Raw genomic sequence first — 21,497 nt, forward strand, 5'->3', positions numbered from 1 at the left:
TAAGTATTAATTATAAAAAGCCATAGTCAGTTTATTTGAGATGAGTATAGAAACAACTCCTACTATAGATTAAGTCTTTTAATAGTGACTGTTGGTTTTTGATAATTAACATTCAACACTATAATCAAGCTTAATCTATAGAAGGAGTTGTTTCTGTACTCATCTAAAAAAAACTGACTTTAGTTTTTGATGACTAATAGACACAATGAAAAAGCTTACTCTATAGTAGGAATTGTTTCTATACTAATCTCAAATTAACTGACCTATGGTTTTTTGATGTCTAATAGACACAATAAAGAGGTTTAATCTATAGAATTAGTTGTTTCTATTCTCATCTCAAATAAACTGACTGTTGGTTTTCGATAATTATTATTTATATACTATAAAAAAAACTTAAAATCTATAGAAAGAGTCCTTCCTATACCCATGTCATATACACTGATTTGGTTTTTGATGACAAATAGTTATACACTATAAAAAGGCTTAATCTATAGTAGGAGTTGTTTCTATACTCATCTCAAATAAACTGACTTTAGTTTTTGATGACTAATAGACACAATGAAAAAGCTTACTCTATAGTAGGAGTCGTTTCTATACCAATCTCAAATAAACTGACTTTTGGTTTTTGATGACTAATAGACACAATAAAGAGGCTTAATCTATAGGAGTAGTTGTTACTATTCTCATCTCAAATAAACTGACTGTTGGTTTTCGATAATCAATATTTATACACTATAAAAAAAGCTTAATCTATAGAAAGAGTCGTTCCTATACTCATGTAAAATACACTGATTTGGTTTTTGATGACGAATAGTTATACACTATAAAAAGGCTTAATCTATAGTAGGAGTTGTTTCTTTACATATCTCAAATAAACTGACTATGGCTTTTTATAATTAATACTTATACACTATAAAAAGGCTTAATCTATAGTAGGAGTTGTTTCTTTACATATCTCAAATAAACTGACTATGGCTTTTTATAATTAATACTTATACACTATAAAAAGGCTTAATCTATAGTAGGAGTTGTTTCTATACATATCTCAAATAAACTGACTGCTGGTTTTGATAACTAATATTTATACACTATAAAAAAGCTTAATCTATAGTAGGAGTCGTTTCTATACTCATCTCAAATAGACTGATTTTGGTTTTCGATAATGAATACTTATACACTATAAAAAGACTTAATCTATATATAGTAGGTGTTGTTTCTATACTCATCTCAAATAAACTGAGTATGGCTTAATCTTAAGCCTAAAAAGGCTTAATCTATAGTAGGAGTTGTTTCTTTACATATCTCAAATAAACTGACTATGGCTTTTTATAATTAATACTTACACTATAAAAAGGCTTTATCTATAGTAGGAGTTGTTTATATGCATATCTCAAATAGACTGACTGTCGGTTTTTGATAACTAATATTTATACACTACAAAAAAGCTTAATCTATTGTAGGAGTTCTTTCTAATCTCATCTCAAATAAACTGACTTTGGTTTTTTATAATTAATACTTATACACTATAAAAAGACTTAATCTATAGTAGGAGTTGTTTGTATACTTATCTCAAATAAACTGACTGTTGGTATTTTGATAATCAATACTTATACACTATAAAAAGACATAATCTATAATAGGATTCGTTTCTATACTCATCTTACATAGACTGATTTTCGTTTTTGATGACTAATAGACACAATAAAGAGGCTTAATCTATAGGAGTAGTTGTTTCTATTCTCATCTCAAACAAACTGACTGTTGGTTATCGATAATTAATATTTATACACTATAAAAAAGCTTAATCTATAGAAAGAATCGTTCCGAAACTCATGTCAAATACACTGATTTGGTTCTTGATGACAAATAGTTATACACTATAAAAAGGCTTAATCTATAGTAGTTGTTGTTTCTATATATCTCAAATAAACTGACTGCTGGTTTTGATAACTAATATTTATTCACTATAAAAAAGCTTAATCTATAGTAGGAGTCATTTCTATACTCATCTCAAATAGACTGATTTTGGTTTTTGATAATTGATACTTATACACTATTAAAAGACTTAATCTATAGTAGGAGTTGTTTCTATACTCATCTAAAATAAACTGACTTTAGTTTTTGATGACTAATAGACACAATGAAAAAGCTTACTCTATAGTAGGAGTCGTTTCTATACTAATCTCAAATAAACTGACTTTTGGTATTTTGATGTCTATTAGACACAATAAAGAGGCTTAATCTATAGGAGTAGTTGTTACTATTCTCATCTCAAATAAACTGACTGTTGGTTTTCGATAATCAATATTTATACACTATAAAAAAAGCTTAATCTATAGAAAGAGTCGTATACTCATGTAAAATACACTGATTTGGTTTTTGATGACAAATAGATATACACTATAAAAAGGCTTAATCTATAGTAGGAGTTGTTTCTATACATATCTCAAATAAACTGACTGCTGGTTTTGATAACTAATATTTATACACTATAAAAAAGCTTAATCTATAGTAGGAGTCGTTTCTATACTCATCTCAAATAGACTGATTTTGGTTTTCGATAATGAATACTTATACACTATAAAAAGACTTAATCTATATATAGTAGGAGTTGTTTCTATACTCATCTCAAATAAACTGAGTATGGCTTTTTATAATTAATACTTACACTATAAAAAGGCTTTATCTATAGTAGGAGTTGTTTATATACAAATCTCAAATAGACTGACTGTTGGTTTTTGATAACTAATATTTATACACTACAAAAAAGCTTAATCTATAGTAGGAGTTCTTTCTAATCTCATCTCAAATAAACTGACTTTGGTTTTTTATAATTAATACTTATATACTATAAAAAGACTTAATCTATAGTAGGAGTTGTTTGTATACTTATCTCAAATAAACTGACTGTTGGTATTTTGATAATCAATACTTATACACTATAAAAAGACATAATCTATAGTAGGAGTTGTTTCTATACTCATCTCAAATAAACTGACTTTGGTTTTTGATAATTAATACTTATTCACTATAAAAAGATTTAATCTATAGTAGGAGTTGTTTCTATACTCATCTCAAGTAAACTGACTTTGGTGTTTGATAATTAATACATATACAATATTAAAAGACTTAATCTAGGCCTATATAAGGAGTTGTTTCTATACTTAGGCTATCTCAAATAAACTGACTTTGTTTTTTGATAACTAATATTTATACACAATTACAAGAGCCCCAAGGGGCACTATGGCAAACGTGTCAACTTTTCATAAAATGGCAAATGATGATGCATTTTGTGGGTTAAATTTGTCCAAATACACTCCCAGCTCATAGACTAGTCAATCCCAGGCTAATAATTTACACTATTCAATTGTGTTTTCATAAAGGCTGACTTATGTTGACAAGCAACGCGACGCCTACCGACGCAACTGGGTTTATCGCCGATTAGCGGCAACTAGCGGCCTACGAGAGGCTGCCAGTTGCTGCTCTATCGGTTCGACATAAGCCGGCTTGCGACGGCAACCCGACGCCTACTGACTCGTCGCAAGCCATATCCGGCTAGTTGCCCATGTTCTACTCCGGACAGTTGCTTTCGATCACAACCGACATAAGCTCATCTGCGACGCGACGGAACTGAGCGCAAGGGTTCCAGCCAATAAGAGGCCGCAAATACATAGTACAAATTATGACCGCTAGTTAGCGTCATTCGTAATTAGTCATAAACTTTCAAATTCAAGTAGTTCGAAAAGTTCAAAGTTTCAGCACGGCAGATGACTGGACTGAAGATCGAGAAGCGAAATTGGTAGAATTATGGTGTGAGCGGCAATCTTTATATGATGTCGCTAGCTCATTGTATTCAAAACAGAATCAGAAAGATAAAGATCTTAAAGAAATAGCTTTTCTAATGGAAACGTTTTTCCCAATAATTCAAAATAAATCAAATTTATTCTCAAATACTTATCACGTGACCATCTGGGCCCTTGCAGTTGCCAGTAATCGTAACCGACATAAGCAAGGAAGCAACTGGGAGGATCTCGTATCCCGATAGTCGGCCTCAGTTACTGCAAATCGGAGCGCAGTCGACATAAGCTGGGCTGCGATCGCTGTCTGTTGCGTCGGTAGGAGTCGGTAGGCGTCGCATTGCTTGTCGACATAAGCCAGCCTTAAGTAGCACAAACAGTGACTCGAGCTGGCAGGAACAAATACCTCTGATTTTCCTTGGTCTTATTGATTTGAATGCGGAATAGAATTGAATTTTCTGAAATTTGCTCGATAAAACAAAATTGAATTGGATTTGCTGTTTGACCTTGTTCAATAAAGTAAAATTGAATTGGATATTTTTTGCAGAATACAATTGGAATGAATTTGCAGTTTGAGCACATGGCTAATTAGCATATCCAGGTCATCCATCCGATTTGAGAAAAAGCTATTTTTCCTTGACTTTGCACAATTGTCAATTATATTTTCTGTAGTGCAAATAAAAATATTCCTTCACAGGGGTTGGAGAATGGATAATGCTCTAATGAATGATTTGTATGAATATATGCTCAGTTGCACAAAGAGCCTTTAATCTGGAAACCATGTCATTTAAATTCGCTCCATTTGTTTAGTAATAGACTCAGCCTATGGCTGGCCTAAAAAGACTTAATCTCGAAGGAGTCGCTTCTACACTCATCTCAAATAAACTGACTGTTGGTTTTTGATAATTAATATTCAAACACTATAACTAGGGGTCCAGGGACACCATGTCCACTTAGAAAGTGGTTTCAATTGCTCAACTATCTAACAATTTCAATATTCAACACCCCCTGGTGACCATATTCAAAAACCAATGACCTCAAAACTCACCAATCATAGAACATGTCAGCAGCTACGATTTTGTAATTGATTGTGATAACAAAATAAGCCTCATTACCAATCTACTATGGAAATACTAGGAGTCATTTCTATACTAGTAACTCAGGACTAACTAGGACTCAGTAACGACTTACCTATTTCATGGCTGACAACTTTCACGTCGAAATTGTGTTTTGGGAGAGGTGACAAGACCTTTCCCCTTCCGATCTTTTTGATCTCCTCATTGTTTATTCTGAAAATGTAAAAAAAAACTGATTTAGCATAGGCGCCTTAATGATAACGATGGAAATTACAAAATTGCATAGAGCTTCATGATGTTCAATCATCATATAGGCCTACATGTAGGCCTACCAATATAGGCCGAAGTGCACAACATTGTTCATACAGAAGGAAATCAAATGAGACTTCTCATAGTTACTTATCAAACTGCCAGAGCCATGAGAGCAGATACTGTGCTTAATTGAAACCATAATCTTAGAACATGTCACAAGCTTACAATTTAACAATTGATTGTGGAAATTGTGATCGAAATTCAACAGATGTCATTTTCAAGACTGATGACACTTAAGATGTTGGCCAATTGCACGATAATTGACTGATTGCAAAAGCGCTCAAATATGATCTCTTCTCAAAGAATATCCATTACGGTAAAGATTCTAATAAAAAATGCAAAACCACTAGGAAGCTGCTGTCTCAGCATTCAGAGCAAAATTTACATTTTTGGGCAAATGACCACCACCACACATCCACTCGACTCAATTTGCCTTATGCTGATGGGCCTTGGGGGGATACAATTATCGCTGAAAGATTAAGACAATGAATTGATTTCAACATTTGCCTTGAAAACATCAAAAATGTTTAAAAAGTGCTGATTTCAGTGAACAAAATGGCCACCAGTTGGCCATCTTGTTTCTGACCGTGCCAATTTTTTCGGCTGAAGATGTACCTACGGTGGGCCTAGATGCATGTTTAATTTCAATTCCTAAACGATCAATTGAAAACTTCTTCCAATTCTTAAATAGCTTGAGTCCAACTACTGACCCGCATAGGCCTAAGCACAAACGAAAACTTTAAGTGAACGCAATAACCTCAAGTCCAAGTAGTCTAAAAACTACTGAAAAGTGCGGATTTCGGCAAACAACAATGGCTGCCAGTTGCCCATCTTGAATATGATCGGGCCAGTTTTTAGGCTGCAGATGGTGTCGGTTCAACTCTGGATTAGGTCAATATAGTTCTGTCATGGTGGGTTTTCTTTTATGAAGTGAGTGGTTCGGTTCCTGATTTTCGACCGATTCTACTCCTCGACAATGTCTACAATCTAATTGTCGATCGATTCTACCTGTCGACAATGTCTACAATCTGATTGTCGACCGATTCTAGCCTATCCGTCGACAATGTCTACAATCTGACTGTCGTCCGATTCTACTCATCGACAATGTCAACAATCCTGATTGACTGTTAATCAAATGATTGCAGACAGTGTTGATGAGTAGAATTGGTCGACAATCAGGATTGTAGACATTGTCGACGAGTAAAATCAGCCAAAATTTAGGATTAAAATCGGTCGACGATTAGAATTATTCCAATAGCTCAACTCCAGAACAGGTAAAAGTAGATAGGCCTATGTGCAGAATCTAATCACATCAGACTGATAGGCCCTATTTGAAATTAATCCGCCTGAACTATAGGCCTATTGAACTGATTCTAATCATCAACCGATTTTGCTTCTCGACAATGTCTACAATCCTAAATTTTGGCCGATTCTACTCATCGACAATGTCTACAATCCTGATTCTTACCAATTCTTCTCGTCGACACTGTCTGCAATCCTGACTGTAAATCAATTTCTGCGTGTAAGGCTGTGTGTGTGTGGATTAACCTTATAGTGTCTATAAAGTGGCTGGGATCGAGGGTCACCTACCTCCATCAGTTGATTTTCACAATCAGGGTTGTAAACATTGTCGATGAGTAGAATTGGTCGTCAATCAGGATTGTAGACATTTTCGTCGAGTACAATCAGTCACCAATCAGATTAATGAATAGACAAGTACGATCAGCCGACAAACAGGATTTTAGAACTAGGCCTAGGGCTAGGCCTGTTTAAGATAGACTTGACTTCGACTGAATTCAGATGCTTATGCTTACCCAGAAAATTAAGTGACAGGCCTAGGCCTATCCCAAAAAGATCACTGTCAATCAAAAACAAATAGACTTTAGGTCGCAATGGGATCCGATACGGCAAGCAACATTGCGGCTTACTCGATAGCCGATACTCACTCTCTCCTCTACTTTACTATACTAGATTGAAGATAATCTCTTCTTCTAACCAAAAAAGGCCTCGGCGAATTCGGCCCTAAATGGGGAATAATTGCTTTCTCAAGGTACCACGGAGCACCGGTTCGGCTGAAAGACGTTTTTACATTAGATGAATAAGAAGAGACACTTCTAACCTACCTGTGATTAGGCCTACCAACGAAATTTAGCAAAATTCAGGGAGAACAGCCGCCGCCATTATCAACGGTTATCAACGGTTTGGTTATCAATTCAATTCAATTCACCGGCTCTGATTCGAGTTATCCGACTTCGTTCTTAGGTGCTACATTTTCTTTACACCGCTTTGTTGGTAAACGTAGATAGCTGTAGGGTAATTGAGACGCTGAAAACTTTTTAGAACTGCGTGTGCGACAGCTTAATTTTAGAACTATTTTCATAGTGCATGTCGACCTACTAGAGTAGTGCGCCGCCAAGTTCGAGATTCGGCCGCCAGAGGCACCACCGTATGATGCGATGTATATATTTTCGGTATGAAACTCGATTACGCGAACTACCCTAAAACGAATCTGCCATCTATCTTCAGATGATTTAAGTCAAAATCTGGTGCGCGTTCTTTTGGCTGACGCGCTATAAAAATCTGGCGCACAACAAAGGTTTTAAATTGAAAAAGAGCGCGTATCTCGGAAATATGGAAGTATATATATATATATATATATATATATATATATATATATATATATATATATCCGTATCTATATATACTGATGTAAAATAACAGCAGGGCAACCTGAAACCAAAAAATTAATTTGACGCCTGCGAAAAAATGTAGAATTTCTCTAATGTGGAATTGCAAATTTGAAATCGAATTTTTAAGAAATTTGGGGAATTATGAGATTTGGCGATTGGGTAGATGATACAGGTCTTCGACTGGTCTAAAAAAAAAATGTTAACTTGCGACCGACTTCGATTCACTTTTGCCACTAAGCTGGTCTGCAACTTCATTGCCTCCATGGTTGAAGAAAGAGCTCTTCTGATGCCTGCTTCATCATGACTTAGAGCATATCGTGTAGCCAGCCGGCCCGGTCCGGCTGTCACGCGATATCCTAGACTTGAGTCTGGGTTGAAGTAGACATTGTCATTTAAATAACTTATTCATGTTATTCTGTATGAATTACACGTGTGTCTTGTATTTTCTATTTTCTTATTTTAAAATTTGAAACTTTATTGAATTTGGGAATATTATCCCGGAATTTCAATGTGATAAGGATCAATAAAGAATTGAATTGTCACCTAATACACATGCCAACAGTGGACGCAGAGCCGTATATGACAGCTAGGCTATTATAAATTGCTTATCTCATGAATCCTGCATACCCCTTATATCGAACATATTTTCTAAAACATTTGAATATTGAAATTATATGTTTACACGTTTTTATATTGACCGCTTGTAGCCGCCAATGAAATTCACGCCGGCCCTACACAGATCGTAGATAGCTTTGTCATTCCACCAGCATCCCCATGTCAGAGTCTGACTTTTATATCAGACTTCCAAATCGTGTATACATTCGCCAATTAACTGAATAATCCGATTTACTTATCATTTCTATTCATGCCCGCCGCTTCTGATATAATCATACATCCTTTACTATTACAATAAGTCTTCTCATGATATTCAATGCAATATAACATTTCGACGTTCAAATAGAGGTCATTATATAATCACAGGAAGCCATTCTGCATCTTTGTCAATAATATTTTGCCAAATAGCTTGTATGTGTACACATAGACCTGTGACGTTTTGCACACCGATTTATGGTTGTCGTTTGTAAAATGGCGCTAAATGGTTAACATTGTTAAGGTTTCATAATGGTAACGTTTTATAAGGCGTCAAAAAAGCAAAGCTTATAGTATCAGGCACCCTAAAAGGAAAACAAAATAAGGAAAACAAAAAAACACACATATTCACACATGGTTCATGCATACACACGCATATATACTTTCAGACGGGCGCAATACTAGATTTCAAACTATGTTCACATGAGTTAGTAATTGTCCATGATGGACTTCTTTAAATTGCTTTTGAAAGAACAGAGATTTTTAGATAGTTTGAACTTAGGATTCAAAGTGTTCCAAAGTCTTGGACCTTTCGATCTTAATGAATTGTTGGTTCTTGGTTGGTTCTTGAATATGGGATTACAAAATTGATACCAGTACTATTTCTAGTGTTGTGGCTGTGAATTTGTGAATTATGTAAAAAGAAATCATCGAAGGCTTTAGGGACATCATTTTTATTATATAAGTACATGAACTGGCAAATTTGTAGTTTGTTGATATCCTCTAATTTCAATAGTTTGTACTTTTTGAATAAAGGTGACGTGTGCGCTAAGTAGCCGCTTCCAGTAATTGCTCTAAACGCTTTCTTTTGAAATACCACAAGACAGTTAAGATTAGTAGTGGTATTATTTGCATAGTCATGTTACAATAATGAATGTATGGATGAATAAGAGAATAGTACAATTTTAGGAGAACAGATCGTGGAACAAAATATGATAAGCGTCAGATGATACCATTACCTTGTGCCACTTTCTTCGCAATATGTTGTATATCGGCTTTCCAATTTGAATGATCAATTTGGACTCCTACATATTTGGTGTTACTTACTTTTTGGAAAGGTACATCTCCGAGATATATTCGGTAGTCCTTTTTTCGTAGCTCTACTAAACACCATGAAATGTGTTTTGTCAAGATTTAATGAAAGTTTATTTGACTTAAACCAGACATCCAAATTTGCAAGTTAAAAATTGACAGTTCTCTCCAAAATTCTGTACTCTTTATGAGAAGCAAAGATATAAGTATCATCCGCGAACATTATAGTGTGAAAAATGGCTGACGCATTGGGGCAGTCGTTAATGTACAATATAAAGAGTAGAGGACCCAAGATCGATCCTTGTGGGGCTCCACATATTATGTTTTATCTCCATATTTTACACACTGAAGTCGGTTACAAAGATAATTTTTAAACCAGATATTAGCTAAACATCTGATACCATAGTGTTCAATTTTGGTTAATAGTATTGCATGATATATGCTATCAAAAGCTTTAGATCAATTATAGCGCTATTGGTGGCCATCTTGGTGTCATCAGTACTCATTCGTAGGTGGGAAAAAGTTTTTCGACATTATATTGATACCTAAGCATATTTTGTTACCGCAATGAATTAGGAAGTTGTAGCTTATAATTTTTGGTTTACCTTTGTCAGCGATATGAGGTTGGCATTGAGCCAATTCAGATAAAATCGTGGTACGTTTTTTTATGTGAGCATTTGTTTCATTGGTTCTCGGCTTAAACGACATATAATCGATGCGATTGAAGACATAGCGAACCTCCGTCGATGTACATGGTCAACTGAGTTAAAATTCTTCGAAAAACTGTTTTTGGCGGGAAAATTCTTAGCTCTCGCGTATAAAATTGCAATGACCTCGATTGGGGGCGTCGTCTCTACGAGCCAATGGGATTGGCTGGGATATACGGGGAATTCCGGCGCTACCAAAATAATTATGGGAAAGCCATAGAATGGCGTACGTTTCATTGGACTAGGTGCCGTATACGTGCGAATTTTAAATGCTCATTGCTGTCGAGGATGTAATTATTTCACACATCCGCCATAGGTATCGTTTAATTCTAATACCCGGTGATTGTTTTGATTGACATTGAAGTGTAAGCGAATATTCACTTACACGAAGCCTCCACCTGTGCGCGCAGACTGCTACACGACACACACACAAGCTCGTACAGTACACTACTCAAGGTGATGCTGTAACGCGTGCGCGTTTGACATGAAATAGGCTGAATAATAGTAGCAGAAGATGAGCGCTGTGTTTTCTGTTTGATAGAATTTGTAATAAATTGTAATTTCTTGTGACCTGAAAATATTAAGCAGCAAACTAAAAGTATAGGTCGAGGTCTGAATATTGTAGTCGTAAATTCCAGGATTTAAAACGATCTAATAACCGATTTCTTCTGTACCGGTATTTTAACTTCCGCGGCCATACATTGGAAGAGGATTCCATGACCCAATATTCAGCCACCCTCTGATATGTGACATCATAATGAATTTTAGGCCATCCCATATTAATGGTCTGTTTGCCGTAACCTGACCGACCCGACTTCAAAGGTACCGAGTGAAAACTTTTTTTCTGGGATTCATTGAAATAAATTTTATTTTTGATAAAAACGGCTGACCGACCCACTGCCTACGTATGAGCTACGTATTATGTATGTTTGAATCCAAGTGCATCGTGTGAAAACATGCCTTGTCAATGTGGCCTAATTTAAGTTTGAAATGACGCTCTGGACGAAGTTATAATTTTAGAATAATTCTCGAAATCTACGCTATTAGACAAATTTCCCGTGCACAACGTAGATGATTTTTGCGACATTGTTTCCATGTAAAAAGGTGATAAATTTGGTTTTTTTTTTGCCCAAAAATTTAGCAAAAAACATTTTTTCTCACCTACTGACTCATCCTGAAAATTTGAGTCGGTGTTACGGCAAACAGACAATTATTTTGGGATGGCCTTATTTGAATATTTTTTTCATATTGTGAAACATATTTTTTTGGAAAATATAAAATGATTTCCCTGCCACGCCTACCTGTACCCTATAAACTTTTGGACGTGGACCGTAACCAAGTAATTGAGGATTCGAGCGTTCGTAAGTCAGACAATTCTATCCAATATTGTATGGATTTTTGTAAGCTAAACTCGATTACAAAAATTTACCCAGAAACAGTATCTGATCAAGAGTTAATTTTGTCTAACCTAGGAAAAACTTAAGATTTATAGCAAGATCGATTTAGCAAAAGGGTATTGGTCAATCCCTATACGTGCTTGCTGTAAACATTTGACTGCGTTCCAAACAGAACAAGGCTTGAAACATTTCTGTGTCATGTCATTTGGTCTTGTTAATAGTGGAGCTGTATTTTGTAGAATGCGAAAATTACTGAAGGATATTGAAGATGTAAAAAACTTCATAGACGATTTGATAATCGGTAATCTGAATTGGGATGGACATCTTGGTACTCTCCGGCAAATTTTTATCTGATTAAGAGAACACAATATCAAAACGCGTCCATCAAAGTGTAAATTTGGATACGAAAAAATGCATTTTGTAGGTACCCAGCTAACAAAAAAACGTTCAAAGAACGTTTCCTAAAAGTTTTTCACTAACGTTTTAACGTAAATGTTTAACGTTCATGCAACGTTTGTATAAAATTTTCTTTTAAATGTTTTATAAGGTTGACAGATCGTTTTTGATAACGTTGATTGAACGTTACTTCACAACCTCTCTGCAACCATTGAGCTTGATAAAAACGTTCCAATAACGTTTGTATTGCGTTTCATTATAACCATGCTGTCCTCTTTCATGAGCTCTAATAAATCCCTTTGAACTAACGTTAATATTTGAATAATTTGACCTAACTTTTATTTTGTAACTACGTATGTACATATATTATATCGAAATTATTCACTCGCAAGTTAGTCCTCCAGTGCACTAGGCATTGTCGTTACATCGTAGCTGCAGCTTTTGTGATTCCTAAAATAAAAAGGAAATAATAAAGAAACTTTTATTTTCATAGTTGTGTTAAGCCTTGAAGTTCATTTCGATCATACAGTCCATACATACAGGGATTGTTATGCTTGTTATTGGAGAACAACAGTTACCGTATTTTCCGGTGTATAAGTCGAGTTTTGAGACCAAAAATCATGTCCAAAAAACGTAGGTCGACTTATACACCGGCTACACTTTCGAAATCGTTTTAAACTGACGATGTTTAGAGTTCAAGGTCGCCATGATGAAATGGAATATTAATTTATGTTAGGCTACACTCATATACCAATTTGAATTTAGGATGTTGATAAAAATAGTTTCTTATAGTTTGGAAATGTTTCAAAATTAACTAATGTTAAAAATCAAAAAAGAAAGAAAACCGCGTATATTCATTGTACAGTGTTTATATAAGCCACGATGCTGTGGCAGCGTGCCAATAATCGATACACAGCAGTCTAATACTAGACTACAGGAGCGCGGCATTCAATGTATACACTATACATTCAACACGTGGATACAAACAATGAGCACTAATCCAGTAATTTAATATTAGAAACAACATATCCCAATGATTTAATAATGCAAACAGTGGTAAAGACTCTCAACTACTATGAGAATGACATCGGCACTGTTTTCAATGTGCCATATGTAAACACATGAAGAAGCGACTCGACTTATACACCGACTATAGCCCTAGCACAACTTTTTAAACTGAAAATTTGACCTCGACTTATACACCGGGTCGACTTGTACACCGGAAAATACGGTAAGTCATTTCATTGATATAAAACCCGACGAAAAGGTCTCTAACATGGGTTTCTACATAAAAGATTGTTTCAAAAACATTCTATCGTATTTTTCCATATATTTACAGTATCAAAATTTGTGGATTGAATAACGTACCTTCGTAAATACTTGATTTTTAAATCCCTTCAACACGCCGTTTAAAGCTGATTGCTGAACAATGGCGGACACTTCCTGTTTTGATATGTCATGATATCCATGGAAGAGGTTCCGTTTCCTAGACTCAATATTCAGCCAGCCTCTGATAAGTGACATCATATGAATTTTATTTGAATATTTTTTCATATTGTGAAAAATATTTCTTTGAAAATATAAAAAGGTTTCCCTGCCAAGCCTACCTAACCCTACGAAATTTTGGACGTAGACGATGAACAAATGTTCATCTTTGGTCTTATTTGACTACAAAATAATTCTTTAAGAAAGATAAAATACAATATAAACTTCGAGAACTTTGAAGTCACGAATTAAAAACATGTCTAGCTTTCACATCCTCCCCCGGCAGGGATTCGAACCTGATGGCATCGAGATTGCCACGGCATGAAACCCTGCCATAATCGACCGTGTGCGCAGATACATGCGCAGTTCAGATGATGTGATTTTTAGCCAATCAGATATCCCGTTTTATTTTAAGAAATCTGATTGGTGCCGCCAGTTTTCGTTCGGAAAGCTGCGCATGTACCTGCGCACCCGGTCTACTGATGCAGGGGTTCGTGCCGTGGCTGAGTGTAGCGATGCCATCAGGTTCGAGTCCCTGAGGATGAGCTTTCAAGGTAAACCATATTTTTCCCATGGGCAATTTAATATATGCTGCCTTGAATAAGAATATCCAAGTTTCTGCAATTCCTTGGAGAGCTTTTTCCAAACAGTCCTTTTCTTGATTCACAGATCCAAAAATTCCCTGGTATGCTTTTTGTGCAGCTGTATATGATATGAATCACTGCCTCCCTTAGCATTGCAGTATTAAATGTAGCACCAACAGCAGATGTTTCTGTTTCTGTTTCTGACAATTCCGTGTTTTCTGATCTTGGTGGAGCTTCTGTTGCAACAGATGCAGCTGAAGAGAGAAGCAATGTTGCAAATTGAATACTAGTAAGACTTTCAACAATGTAGCTGGGTAACGGGTGGTTGCTTTGGGAATGATAAGAGTAAATTAACTAGATTAGCTTAGAGCAAGACTAGCCGGTGGAATTAGAAAATAACAAGGATTTTTTTCTACCGAGAATATTATTTATTTCCCATCCCACATAAATGTTTTAAAAAAATTGAGAAATGAAATTCTAGAAAGTATATCACATCCCTCCCTTAAGAAAATTAGACTTACCAAGTTCACATTGAGCGTCTCTCTCTGATTCAACTACCGTTTTCAATTCTTCGATGGTCTCTATCTAAAATGCGAATATTAACAAAATGTATGGTTGATAAATTTCAAAAACCAATCCACTACCTAATGTTGATACAAATGATGGCATCGATTAGGATGGAATTGTTGACACTAACCATTTTTCCTGCCTACAAATGTAATAAAGCCAATTTTTTAGGAACTTTAACTTTTTAAGAAGACAATGCTCATTTGGACACTGCTCATTTGTATGTCAGATGTGATGCAGCATGATAGGCCTACCACCACGTGCATTGTGTGGTGACTGACGGCGTAGTGCCAAGAATGGTCCTAAGAGTTAACGAAGGCCAGGTCTTGGGCTACACGCATTTTTTTCATCATATACTCGTTTCACCATTTTTTAGTTTGTTAACAACATTGACATGAATTTGAGTTTTCTCAGCAAATAATAATATAGGCTATAGAAACCATGCCACCTAAACCGATATTAATCACGAAAGGAGCCGGACAAGCCAATAGAGTCAGCCCGGGCCCATCGTATGATCGATGAATGATGATGAATGAAGGCGAAAGTAGGACGACATACATTGTTTCGCTGATCAACGATCAATGCACTGATATCTGTATTATACATCCAAACAGATTTAGCTGTCGAAAATTTCGCCAAAAGTATAGAATGATGCAATTATTTTAGTGACCTTACCGTGTATAACTTTCCCTGTCTGCCATTTTGCAAACGTCATCAAACTGACCAAGTATACTCCGTAGCATACTTAATCGGTTCAGCTAACCGTTTTAAGTGATTATTGATGGTTAACGAATGTAGGTTTCGTCGAACTGGTTTGGTTTCGATGGTAAACATATGCGTTAGGAGCAAACCGTCTTGAAAACCTAAACGGTTTTGGTATAAACGAATACACCTCTGTTCATGTAACCGAAAGCATCAATAAATAAATTTTGAATTGATCAAGTTTAAATCAAGGTCGCTGAGTCGCGCGTGGCTACTAGAATTACGTTCAGGTTCGACTGCATTCAGACAATTCAGCTTCAGAGAGAAAAGAAAGGACAGAAAAGTACTACGGCAGTGTTCTCCACGGGCTGTTTTAGCAGGGCGGGCTGCCCTGCTAAAATTTAATGCTGCCCTGCTAAAAACTCGGCGTCCTGCCTAATGTTTTTACTGCCCTGCTTAAATTTTTTTTCGGTTTCGTTGTGGTATGCGTAATTTACGGGAAGCTAAATCACGATGTGCCTACAAAGTTGTGAAATCGGATGCGTGAAATGTTCTGGTAGTTGGAACATAGCCAACTTCAAAGATAACGGTGGTCTCTAGAATGATTGGCAGCTAACTGTTCGGAGCCTACTATCAGTCTCTACGAGAGCGCTGCATATGGCACGTGTCTCTGATCAATAAAGTTTGTTTAGCGTGTGTGGATCATCAAAACATGTATGCGCAAATGAAGTTTTTTGTTGACTGCATAATTGATATTGTGTCATATATATCTAGTATTATTTTCTTTGAGCTGAGTAAAGGTAACACATCAAAAAAGTGATATGTAGCGGTGATAGTCAGCCTCAACTTGTGATAGTCAGCCTCAACTTGAGTGTGACAATGTATTCATATCCCTGGCCAAGTGCCAAGTAACTGGTTTCCTGGAAAACTACAACTAAGCCACGTGTTGAGGCATGTTCTTCTCACTACACGCCGCGCTGCCTCAACGCTGTTGCTTGTAAAATATCTTATATGTCCCATTTCAAAATCGTCTCGCTTTATTTTCTAAAAAAATTGCATGTAAGTGTTCATGCATTCATTCTGTCCAGTGTGTATGTCGTCATCAGTTTCTCTAAAAAAGACAACCATCATAGTAACTGAGCCACTCGCCCAGTTTTCGTTGATAGATTTATTGTGATATTTGGCATCCAGCATTAAAACCATCTGTGACTTGTCATCAATTCCAGTATGATTTTCTGTCTCAGACACTCTGAGGGGCGTTAAATTTTAAAATTTTCTTGGGGGCGGCCCCCCGAAACCCCCCGCAATGGCTTCGCACCTTCGGTGCTCGCGTCCTCGATGAAGAAGAAGGATAATATATCTTACTGCGCCCTGCCATAAATTTGACCCGTGGAGAACACTGCTACTACGGAACACACAGTTTACAAAAAGTGTTAGGCCTGTGTTGGTTGGTGCGTACTGGGACTAAAATATACTGGTTGATCAGTTGGCTCGGTTGTGAAGTGTGGAAACTTAGTAAAAACTATAATCTACATGCTCGCATGTGTGAAAGAATAGGGTTTAGGTTAGGTGAGGCTATATGTAAATTAACTTTCATTAACCCTGCAGTTGCGTTCTGTAGCTCAGTGGGTAAATCACAGGACTACTGCTGGATTTTTTTTCGCTTGGTTTCGAATCCCAATATTGCAAGTCAGAGCGTCAACGTACTCACATACAGCTAACCAGTTGAAATCACCGTACAGTCAGGTAGGGGTAACAACAGCGTTTTTAAGTATTAAGTGAGTATGATAAGCCTTCCATGCCTACATACAAACACAACTTTTTCCCTCTTGTCGGCCTGATGTCTATACTGGTGCCTTTATCACATGGATAGGATTTCGTCAGGACTAACCAAAAGTCTCATTCAGTCTATGCACTATTCACTCGATATTATAAAAACAATACGATGAAGTATTCATACGCAGAAAGGCTAATCGATTTGAGTCATCCGATGAAATTTTGCTCAGGCCTTGTCTGACGTGCTGACATTTATAGTCAAACCTAGATCCATAATGTTTATGTGGTCACGGCGTGTATACCAGAAATCATTGTGGAACATCATCGTGACTAGTGGAATGGGTTTGATATTTACACACATGTTGCAGGTATAAATTATTTATCAGTTTAGAATTTGTAATCCATAAAAGCCGTAATCAACATCGGCCCGAAACCCACACCAAATCAATTCATAATTCATCGATTGAATCTACAATACAATATATGTACTTATTCAAATATTTCAATAAAATGATTAATTCCTTAAATCTATTCCAAATCCTAATACGTCATCTGTATATATACTCAACCTATTGACTCAGCAGATTCTTGAAGATCAAGTAGCGCTTAATTTGTCAAAATGCTTATTTTGATCTCATTCAATAGTTAACTAACCCATATAACAGTACAGTATATTATTTTTTCAATAAACACTGAACTTAAATGAATATCTGAGTTTGAAAAATAAATAACAGATGCGTGAATTTCAGAGCGCGCACTGACTATTAGCTATGCGTGTGACATCAATGGGTCGACAATGAATACACAGTATACTGTAAACGCGTTAGTAGGAATAAGTTTTATTGGTTTCTAACATACTCATACCCTATAGAATGTCAATTTCCATAAAAATATTTCCATCACGTTTGTGATAATATTTATATATAATAATCAAGAAATGACTCAAATGTTTACCTTAAATCATTGCAGTAGCGAGGTATCCGACAACAAGTTATGACACGACTACCAGTATAACCGTATAAGTAGAGATTTCCCACTGAGATATGCCTCTAAGAGACATATACTGCATACTGATGCTTGTATTGTTTGTACTATACAGGTCATGTAAGATAAACAGGGGTAACTAAGACTTGGGTACCATACCTATCTATATCTAGCTAGGAGTTCACGCTGATGGGAATACAGCATATAGACCGTATTGCATCATCATCAGCGCCATCTACATGGTTATCAGATGAACAATGCGCTGTAAAAATTCCTTCAAATTTACACTTTTTAATCGTTTATATTTCAGTATTCCATCACTCATTGCAGCTAAAATTTCTCAAAAATTCTCAAAAGATTATTGTGTATTTATGTAAAATAATCTATCATTAAAAACAAAAACCATTTAAGGGCTACTTGACGTATCGGCCCCACTCTGCGCGCTTGCGCCACCGCGCAGGATTTATGCGAAGCAGCAAACACAAACATGGCCACTCTCTCAATTTTCAATGATAGAAATCGTGTGTGCATTTCAATTATTTTGGCTGTTAGGGTTTAAATGCACAATATAAGTTGATGATGTGATATGGCGATGTTAATTAATGATAATTCCGCAGTGAAGCTAGTCACGAACGGTGCCGATTGAGTGTACAGCTGCCAAAAACACTGAAATGTGCGTAGTTGCGTAACTATTTGCAGTGAATTGCAGACGAAACATGAAGCCTTAACGGCCGTTAAAAAGGAAATTATACCAATAATTGTAAAATAAAAATGAGATAGAACCTAAGTTAAAATTCTGGCCATTTCTAAAATGTTATTACTAATTTTTAGTCAGTGCCGAACGTTTAGTTTTCCAACAATAATGAGGGGTGGTAGGTAGTCATGCAATTCAAGTCATCATTTATTACACGTTACTTCCGTGTTGTTGAAAATCTCGCGAGTCCTGCACCAAACCCCATTGAACAATGTGATCTGTGTGCTGGCCACAAATGCACACAGATCACACTACACTACCCATTACACACTCCAGTACCCACAGCTTTCATACATCCATCCAAATATTTAGAGTGTCTTTCTTCCTGGATCTTTAAGATGAGTTCTTAATAGAACAGATCCCTTTTTTAAGGGTGGTGATAATACAGTATCATAAAGTTTGAATGCCAAATTAAATGCCTGGTCGAATCAATTCATATTTATTGATTGTACGTCCGCGTAAGTTCAGTTTCAAAGCTGAAACACATTGGACGTTGACACTGTGGTTGCTTATTTAGGTTCGAATGTGTCAATGCATTTTATTCTATGTATCGATATTTAGATTTTCTGCAATTCCCAGCAACCTGAAATGCTATGCAGAAAACCTGTTATCGCTGCTTTGCAGCTATAATTTTCTTTTCATTTTGAACTATTTTTTTGCAATTTAATAATTCAATTAACAAAATGCTGTCGATTATGTCAATTTGCAATTTGTGCGTCTCCAGGCTGGCCATAGTGCCAACGGGCTCTTGTTTAATTTCAAATATGCTGTGGAAAATCATCAATTCATTCTAGCGACAAATCACCATCAGATTTTTGCAACATCATTGAGGCAAAGTGAATCAACTTATGTATTACAGTATAAGTTGTTGTCTTATTATTTGGCATAATATATTCTTCTGACCATAATATAACCCTTATTATCATTATTTTTTTTTTCAGATCGGTCAGCATTTACTTGGGCAATTCAAACGGTCTGATCGTGGAAAGTATTCTATTGCTTTGGATTTGAAGAAACCAGATGGAGTGAACATTCTGAATTCCTTAACTACGCAGGCAGATGTATTGATTGAACCATATAGACCAGGTTAAGTATGGCTTTGGCCTGAAGTGATAGCAGTGGTCTGGGGTATGGCTCTTGTCCCAAAAACCTTTAATATGTACATGTACCTAATGGCCGATGAGGCATATCAGGATTTTTTGGTCCACGACATCAGGCATCACTGCGCTGCGCTAACTCAAAACTGATTTAGTTACATTTTTTGACCATTTAAGGCAATATTCTATTGCAATGGGCTATTGTTCATCCATCTTCCCCTCCATACACGGCATGTGGTTTTTAGCTCTCGAGGAACGAATTAGCGTGTCGCAAGCCTGTAAATAATTTTTTTGCCAGTGCCTGCCACATGTCAGGCACCAACTATAATGCTGCCTGACATTAATGAGTTGGTGCCTGCCATGTAAATGGCACCAACTGTATGGTGCCTGACATAAATGATTTTGGTGCCTGCCATTTAGCAAAGTACTACTGTTTTATAGAGAATTTCCTAATTACTAACATTAAAAACATATGAAGAATTGCACACAACCTTTATTAATATTGGAACTTCAACATTAAAATTTACTTTCACAATACCATAAAATCTCTAACAGCAATCAGGATGAACCTTACCAACTATACCATAAAATCAATCTCTAATAGCAGCAAACGAAACCGGAACCAACAACAGGCGATAGAATACATTCATGATTAAACTTACAGGGTGTCACTTGACTTTGACTGATTACAATATTTTGTTTCTTATATATTTACATGTGTGTACGAAATATCGTGATCGGCTTATTGGGCGGATACGATCTGACATAAAAAATCACTTCCTGATTTATGCCACTCTAATGCTCTCAATGATCGTCAAAATCAAGAAAAGTGGTCGATATTTATTTGAGGTCATTATTTACTACCAATTATAATCTTTTTTGAACTATTTTATTTTTACTTTGATTGTTTCATCACCGCACAGCGGCTATGGTATACATTTATATAACGCGCGAGTTCATCGTACTACCACGTGTCAGTTCATACATTAGTATATATGCAAATCAGCAGTGAGCCGCGTACTGCGTGTATGGCTGTGTGTATAGTAACCAGCTGAGTGAGTATATATAGCACAGTCACTTGGCGATGATAGTATACACAGAACTCTCACACATTGGCGGGCGCTATTGTCAGCCTCTTAAATTGTCAATTAAGACGAACTAATTGACAAATATGTGAATTAAAATCTCTGATGAAGGGCCTCGGCTTATTGGGCGAAGCTTTATGAAATCCATGTATTTTAGGCTAAAAAACTGCCCTCGGCTTATTGGCC

The 21,497-nt window shown here is 36.1% G+C and overlaps 1 protein-coding gene across 2 annotated transcripts in view; it reads left to right on the top strand.

Annotated features, from left to right (window-relative positions):
• LOC141904976 (alpha-methylacyl-CoA racemase-like) overlaps window positions 1-21,497 on the top strand; it is a 150,590-nt gene that overhangs the window by 37,364 nt on the left and 91,729 nt on the right. For both annotated transcript variants that reach the window (XM_074793642.1, XM_074793643.1), the window contains exon 3: window positions 20,071-20,215. In XM_074793642.1, coding sequence (XP_074649743.1) covers window positions 20,071-20,215 — 145 coding nt within the window. The remainder of the gene's footprint in view (window positions 1-20,070; window positions 20,216-21,497) is intronic.

The sequence above is a fragment of the Tubulanus polymorphus genome, chromosome 5, assembly GCF_964204645.1.
Source record: "Tubulanus polymorphus chromosome 5, tnTubPoly1.2, whole genome shotgun sequence".
Taxonomy (NCBI): domain Eukaryota; kingdom Metazoa; phylum Nemertea; class Palaeonemertea; order Tubulaniformes; family Tubulanidae; genus Tubulanus; species Tubulanus polymorphus.